The 6,650-nt window shown below is 51.1% G+C and overlaps 2 protein-coding genes across 5 annotated transcripts; one reads left to right on the forward strand and one right to left on the reverse strand.

Annotated features, from left to right (window-relative positions):
* Nucleotides 1–711: 711 nt before the first annotated feature.
* OXLD1 (oxidoreductase like domain containing 1) lies at nucleotides 712–2,040 on the reverse strand. 4 transcript variants are annotated; one of them, XM_080923156.1, is made up of 2 exons: nucleotides 1,857–2,040; nucleotides 712–1,293 (listed from the first exon to the last, which is right to left on the reverse strand). In XM_080923156.1, exons 1-2 carry the CDS (start codon nucleotides 2,031–2,033, stop codon nucleotides 871–873), a joined length of 600 nt encoding a protein of 199 aa, XP_080779282.1. In that variant the 5' UTR covers nucleotides 2,034–2,040; the 3' UTR covers nucleotides 712–870. The 4 variants fall into 4 exon arrangements, with proteins under 4 accessions (XP_080779282.1, XP_080779280.1, XP_080779281.1 ...); XM_080923154.1 differs by having other exon boundaries at nucleotides 712–1,407; XM_080923155.1 differs by having other exon boundaries at nucleotides 1,827–2,040.
* An 88-nt stretch (nucleotides 2,041–2,128) lies between these two features.
* Nucleotides 2,129–6,650, forward strand: CCDC137 (coiled-coil domain containing 137). Its single transcript, XM_080922913.1, has 6 exons — nucleotides 2,129–2,278; nucleotides 2,586–2,719; nucleotides 3,635–3,857; nucleotides 5,207–5,289; nucleotides 5,385–5,464; nucleotides 5,607–6,650. Exons 1-6 carry the CDS (start codon nucleotides 2,157–2,159, stop codon nucleotides 5,820–5,822), a joined length of 858 nt encoding a protein of 285 aa, XP_080779039.1. The 5' UTR covers nucleotides 2,129–2,156; the 3' UTR covers nucleotides 5,823–6,650.

Below are 6,650 nucleotides of genomic sequence, written 5' to 3' on the forward strand. Positions count from 1 at the left end.
ACTTACTGAGTCTTTTGAATCTCTTTTTGGAGGAAATGTTTCACTCTATGGTAAGTAGCTTCACATGAGTCTTGGACTTAATAGGTGTGGTCACCACTATCTGGGCCCAGCCCTGGCTGAGTACTTTAGATGGCGTGCAGCATCTGCCGAGATACCAGCCTGAACTGTGTTCTGCCGTTCACTAGCCAAGTGACCCTACCTTTTGATCTCTACTCTGTTGTCACTACATAAAACACTAAACATGGAAAAAGCCCTATTTATCAGCTCAGCCTCAGGAGGAATAATCCTAGCTTTCCCTTTAAACGGGATAGGTGGGTACAGATGCATTTAAGCTCAGTCCTCGCTAACACCTGACAGCTCGTCCTGGAGTTTGATGCCCCAGCTACCTTGGTTATTTTAGCAGTACTCAGAACCCTAAGGGATGGCCCTCACTGCTACAAGGTAGAAAGAACATCTCCCTTCAGCTAAGCCCCTCCCACATGCCGGTTCTCATTTACCACAAACAGGAACCAGAGTTTACTATCAGCAGGACACACATGTACACTGGGGCCTGGAGCAGCTCCTGTCACAGGATGTCCAGAGACATGGGTTCAGTTCAGCTTCACCCATAAGGAAAGTTGTAGCTGTTCCTCAGGGATACACAGCCAGCCTAGGCATGCTTTCTTTGACAAGATAACACGGGCAGAGAGACAACACAAAGGCTCCTGCGTGGTTGTCACGGAGGGTTCATTTATTCTGAGGTGAAGTAGTTACACAATGACTCCTATTCCTGGCAGACTTGTGGAGCCTTCCAGACCCGGGAACTAAAGTGATCCTGCTGCTACTTAAGGGCAGCTTCTGTCCATGACAAGGAGTCCCAGGTAAACTGGCTCAGGCACCCCTCTGCATTCGGAGCCGGATCTCCATCCTGAGGAAGGCCTTGAGGTTCTCATCAGTCACATGTTCCTCTAGAGTGGCCAGGGCCTTCTCCCCACCGTCCTGGTAGAGCCTCAGCAGGGCTTCCGCATAATCTACCCATACACAGTTAGGACAGCCACTCATGCAGCAGTTTGTGGGAGGCTCAAGTTCAGGTAGCAGAGAGTATGGGGGCCCTGTGGAGTTCCCCCTGGGCAGGGAGGCCTTTGGCTCCCTGTCATCCTCTGCACCTACTTGGGAACCTTCTTCCCTGTGGTCTGTCCCCAACTTTCTGCAGCTGTCAGTGACTTGCACTAGAGCATGGTGTCTGTGAAGAACACTGTGCCTTCCTCGAGGAAGATGCTGGCAGCAGTCCCATCTGGAGAAATGGTGCGTGCCCTGTGAACACGGGATAATCCGCATGACTCTCCAGGAAGCTGTCCCCAGCTCTGGGAAGTGTTCAGTCTTCCTAGCATTGGAATGCTGGCTGAACATCCTTCTCAGCGTCACTTCCTGCAGAACCATGGACAAGTCATTCTATTTGACTTCTGTATACTGTTTCCCTATCTGTGAAGTGGACATACTGGTTGGTATGAGAACGAACTTGTTAAGGGCTTGCTCCTTGCGCTCTCAATTTTTGCATGCGGAATAACTCCAGATCAGACAACCAGACAGACGGCAAATCTTGGACAAGATAAGGGGAAGACCAGCGAGCCGGTTGACCCTCATCACTATTTCTAGGCACTTCTCTGACCACGCTGACTATATACATCATCCTCAGCCATCATTTCACAAGAAATGCTTAAGGGCTTAAGCCCATTTTTCGTCTCTCACGTCTCAAAGGCCCTCGGGTCCCCTGCCCTGCTATTCACCCATGACCCTGGTCACTTGCAATTTATTTGTTCACTATCTAACTCGTCTGGGGCCCAGACCTGAAGAAAGCTCTCAGTGAGCACGCTGACCATGACTCCTCCAAGCGCTGGCCGCTCTTCCAGACCGGGGATACCCCGGCTGCGCGAGAGGTTTCGCGTAACCCAGCTAGGGCACTGAGGCCCGCTCAGGCCGCGAGCATTTGTCCAGCACCATATCGCAGCTCCCACCCGGCCTCCCCGGGATAGGATCTGCAGCAGCGAGGTCATAGCTGGTGCAGGTGCCGGAGCCAGTGAACGTGGGACGCAGGACGGGAAGCGGAAGTGATGCTCACAGGCGGGGTCTTGCAATAGGGCGGAAATGGCTTCGTGCAGGACGCTCCTGGGTTAGTAATGGCGAAGTCTGGGCGCGTAGCTATGTCGGCCGGTCTCGGGGGCTCGGGACAGCCGCAGGCTCGGCGGCAGCAGCAGTCGCAGGGACAGCAGCGCTTGGCCTCACGGCTGGGACAGCGCAGGTGGGTGCCATCCCCGGGAGAGGACCCAGTTGGGAGCTTTTCCACGTACCTCAGCCCAGGCCCACGCTCAGCCACGTGTTGAATGAACGGAGGTGAGTGTCTCAAGTTTTTCGTGAGCCACGTTCCGGGTATGAGGTCGGGGCTGCCGGCCTTTTTGGGCTCTGGAGCGTCTTTTGTCTCAGCGTGCTGTGAAAATTCAGTTCAGGGTAGCCTCGGTCGAGGGTGAAGACAGGCCCCGAACCGTTTCTACTTTGCTTTACGTTATGATATACGTGGGGAGGGTCACACTCCTGGGTTCTCTTTCCAGCAAAGAAAGGAAGAAAGTGAATTGCAAGCCTAAAAACCAGGATGAGCAAGAAATCCCTTTCCGGCTCCGAGAGATTATGAGGAGTCGACAGGAGATGAAGAAGACGCCGAGTAACAAGAAGAGAAAGAAGGAGGGTATGCACAACCCTTGCTGTGTTTGCCACCATAGCTTTGCTCACACCCATCCAGTTGCCCAAAAACTCAAAGGTGTTTGAGGCGGGAGAAATACACCGAGACCCGATAACTGGAGTGCAGGGTGTGGGAAGGACAGCATAGGGCAGATTTCACAGAAGTGTTTTTATAATTCATACAAAAGTGCTTGGACCTTTGAGGTTTTATTTAATGTTTATGCAAGTGTGGCTGTAGAGGGATGTACCTGCAATTGCAATTGGAGGCCATGAGAGGGCGTTGGATCTCGTGGAACCTGAGTTAGAGGCCATTTTGCCCAGGGTGGTGCTGGGGAGCAGGTCCTTAACGACACATTTTTTTTTTTAATTATCATTTTTACATGCATTGGTGTTTTGCCAGCATGGGTGTCTGTGTGAAGGTGTCAGATCTCGAAGTTACAGACAGTTGTGAGCCACCATGTGGATGCTGGGATTTGAAGCCCAGGTCCTTTGGAAGAGCAGTCAGTGCTCTGAACTGTGGAGCCATCTCTCTAGTCCTTGGAGTGCGTGGTCTCTCTAGCTTCACTGGTGTGTTTTGTTTTGATAGAGTGTTTCTAGGTAGCTCTGGCTGGCCTCAAAATCAGTTTATCTGCACCTCCTGATTGCTGGAATTATGGGTGTGTATGGGATTATGCTTAGCACTGCTCTGGTTTCTTTGTTCACCTGTGTGACAGTGGACATCTTTGACTGGAGCCAGTGGGTCATGAGATCACATCCGGGGCTCCTCTGAACTAGATATTTCAGCTTTCTCTCTGCTTGTCATTAAGCCTGGTCCTCCCCTCTTGTGGCTATAGGAGAGAAGTGGTCATGGGCTGTTTACCTGTTGCCAGTCACTCTGTCCTAAGATTCCTCTACACATACTCTGGGTGTCCTTTCTCTTCAGCCCAGGTGGCTTTCAAGAAGACGTTGGAAAAGGAAGCGAAGGGAGAGGAGCCAGACATCACTGTCCCCAAGTTCAAGCAGAGGAAGGGGGAGTCTGATGTGGCCTACGTGCAGCGCATGGAGGAGGAGGCCCAGCATGTGCTGTTTCTTAGCAAGAACCAGGCCACTCGGCAGCCAGAGGTGCAGGCAGCTCCCAAGAAGGAGAAGTCTGAGCGGAAGAAAGCGTGAGTTGAGCCTGGAGGCCTCTGAGATGCAGGGCTGTGGGTTCTGGGGGTTGTATTCTCTGGTGACAGTGCTTTGTCAGTCAGACTTGTCCATTCCATCTGATGACGCAGGAGAATCATGAGCTGAAAGCCATGGTCAGAACAGTTTCTCAACATGGGAAGCTGGAGCCCGGTCAGTACTCCACAAAGACTATGCTTCCGTTTTGTGTAGTTTGTTCCTCTGGAGACAACGCTAGAGGGTCTAAGAACTGGACAGGAAGGGGCAGTTGTCTGCCTTGGAGCCGCCGGAGAAACATAAGCATGGTGTGCTACAGAACTTGCTGGGTGCTGTGACATAATGCCCTCCGGGGAATAACCCTGTGAGATAACCCATGCGGGCTTGGCATGCAGTGATACCTGCACTGCAGTGGGGTTGTCACTAGTGTTCCTCTTGGTCTAAGAGATTTGAGTTTGTATTATTGGTGCAAGTCTTCTCGGCCTAGCTGTCCTTGACTATAGAGAGGAGATAACGTTACTGTTATGTTGCTTATGTGCTCCTGTATCGTCAGTGGGGATGATGTTCCCACCATGAGTTTGGTTTTCCCCCATGTGCTCAGTCACCTGCTCAGGCCACCCCAGGCTTGTGTGCAGATAGAGGTAGTGTTGTCAAAAAGAAAAAGGTGTGTGTGTGTGTGCATCATATGTGTAATATATATATTTTCTATACACATACATACATACGTATACACACACATTTATATGTGTAGAGAGATAGAAAGAGAAGGCAGTCCCAGGCTTTCATTGAAAGGCTGAGGATGGAGCCCTGCTGTGAGTTCAGGCCAGACAGGTCTTGAACATACAAAGATGACCACAAATAGTTACCTATTGTTCCTCTTCACGAGTACAAGAAACATGCCAAAACATGCCTCTTTTCCGTTCTTTCAAAGCTGGGATGAGATTGCCTCATATTTCATTCTAATGCCATAGTCACATGGGCCAAAGCCCAGCCCAGTCACAGTGGTCTCCCTGTGCTCACAAAGAGGTGTGGTGTCCACTCTTATGGTTCAAGCACTCTGACCTAGTCTCACACCTGATACTCTGGGGTGTATTACCCTAGGCAGGTGGATGGAGGTCCCAGCAGTGTGGCCATGCCCACTACAAGCCACTTAGTTACACAGTTACACCCTTTTGATGGCTTTTTATTCCTGGGGCTGGGAAGTACTGACCGGGAGCCTTGGGGAGCCTGTTGGATGCAGGGCATGGTTTTGTATCCCAACCCCACATTTCGCAACCTTTGAGGACAGGCTAGCCTCTGTTGTCCCTAAAATGGACCAAGAGCTTAGGAATCTGCAAAACGTGCTTTTTCCCAGGTTCCAGAAGCGACGGCTTGAAAAGGCCCAGAAGAAAAGGGAAGCAAGAGCAGTGGACAGATTGGAGCAGGAGTTGCTCAAAGGTAGGTTTTCCTGTAGCAGGCACAGACGCTGTCGTTCCCACAGGGCTGGGGCAGTCAGAAATGACATGGGCTTCTTCTGTTCACTGTCTCTCCAGATACTGTTAAGTTCGGAGAAGTTGTGCTGCAGCCCCCGGAGCTGACAGTTCAGCCTAGAAGAAGCACAAGCAGAGATGCGGTGCGTGGGGACTAGGGAATACAGGGGGCAAAAGTGTCCTGGGCCAGGACCTGGCCTGGGGCCTTCTTAAAGGGCACCCAGAAGCATTTGCCACCGTCTGTCCTAGCCGAATGTGTGCTACAGCCTTCTCTCTCTTCCTCAGCCTGGGAAGAAATCACTAATGCTGAAGATGCTTTTGGGCTCTGGTGGTGTGTATCAGGCTCCTGCCACCTCATTGGCCCGCCAGCGGATCCTAGGGGAAGAGCGGGAACGGGCTGTGCAGGCTTACAGAGCCCTGAAGAAGCTGCATCGACAAGAAATGACACCTGCACAGCCACCAGGCAGCTCTTCCCAGAGGCAGCTCCAGGCTTGTCTATGATGCAGAGACCCAGGGGTCTGATTCCCTGGGAACTGCTAGACCTTGATAAGGACGTTAGTTCCTGGATAGGGTCCTGAGAGTAAATGTTCAGTTTGGAAGGATGTCTTTTTCTTCCCCTGAAGATTGTCCTTTTAGGAGTGACCACCCATCAGGGCAAATTCCTCCAACACTTGCTTGAGACACAGCTGGGAGGACTGGTATTTTCCCTGAGCCTAGCTTCATCATAAAACAAGTCTCGGCTAAGACAAGGCAGGCGGGACTATTGTAGAAAGGACTCAGTCCCTTAATCCAGCTAGTTACTAAAGCAGCTGGTGTAAGTCAGCCTACTGTTTTAAGAAGCTCCCTTGGGCTCACTGGAAGGTGGGGACAAAGCATAGCTGTTTAGTGGGACTGTGGAAGAGCAGATACGCCAAGGACAAGGGGGGCTAGCAGTCATTTGCCCACAGGGTCTGTAATGTTACCAGAACTCCCAGCCCAAGTTTGGTTTAGCTAGACAGTGTCAGTACTGGCTGAGTCCCTTGAGGTATACACATGAAATCCAGGTTTCAGTGATTGAGTATTTATACCAAGATGGTAAAGGCAAAAGTTCAAAGCCAGCCATGACTTGAAGCAAATGTGAGGCCTTCCTGAACAGGCTGAGAATGTCTAAAAAGTCTTACCTAGACATCAAGAGAGCTAAGCTTGGACCCTGCTGGGGAACCCCCAGTCCTCTAGCAGACTTAGGAGCTTCCCTCTAGCAAAGCTGGTCCTGGAGCCTGAATGGAGTGTTTTTAGTTTCTCTTCCAAATGTTCATTTTGCAGAGTGAAGTTCATTAAAGTTTTTCTCTC

The sequence above is a fragment of the Micromys minutus genome (assembly GCF_963924665.1).
Source record: "Micromys minutus genome assembly, chromosome: 10".
NCBI lineage: Eukaryota > Metazoa > Chordata > Mammalia > Rodentia > Muridae > Micromys > Micromys minutus.

Coding starts and splice junctions, on each gene's coding strand:
- OXLD1 (XM_080923153.1), bottom strand. CDS start 2,033: ATGACCTCGCTGCTGCAGATCCTATCCCGGGGAGGCCGGGTGGGAGCT. Junction 1,408..1,826: donor TCACTGAGAGCTTTCTTCAG/GTCTGGGCCCCA, acceptor ATGGTTCTGCAG/GAAGTGACGCTGAGAAGGAT.
- CCDC137 (XM_080922913.1), top strand. CDS start 2,157: ATGGCGAAGTCTGGGCGCGTAGCTATGTCGGCCGGTCTCGGGGGCTCG. Junction 2,279..2,585: donor TCACGGCTGGGACAGCGCAG/GTGGGTGCCATC, acceptor TTCTCTTTCCAG/CAAAGAAAGGAAGAAAGTGA. Junction 3,858..5,206: donor AAGTCTGAGCGGAAGAAAGC/GTGAGTTGAGCC, acceptor GCTTTTTCCCAG/GTTCCAGAAGCGACGGCTTG.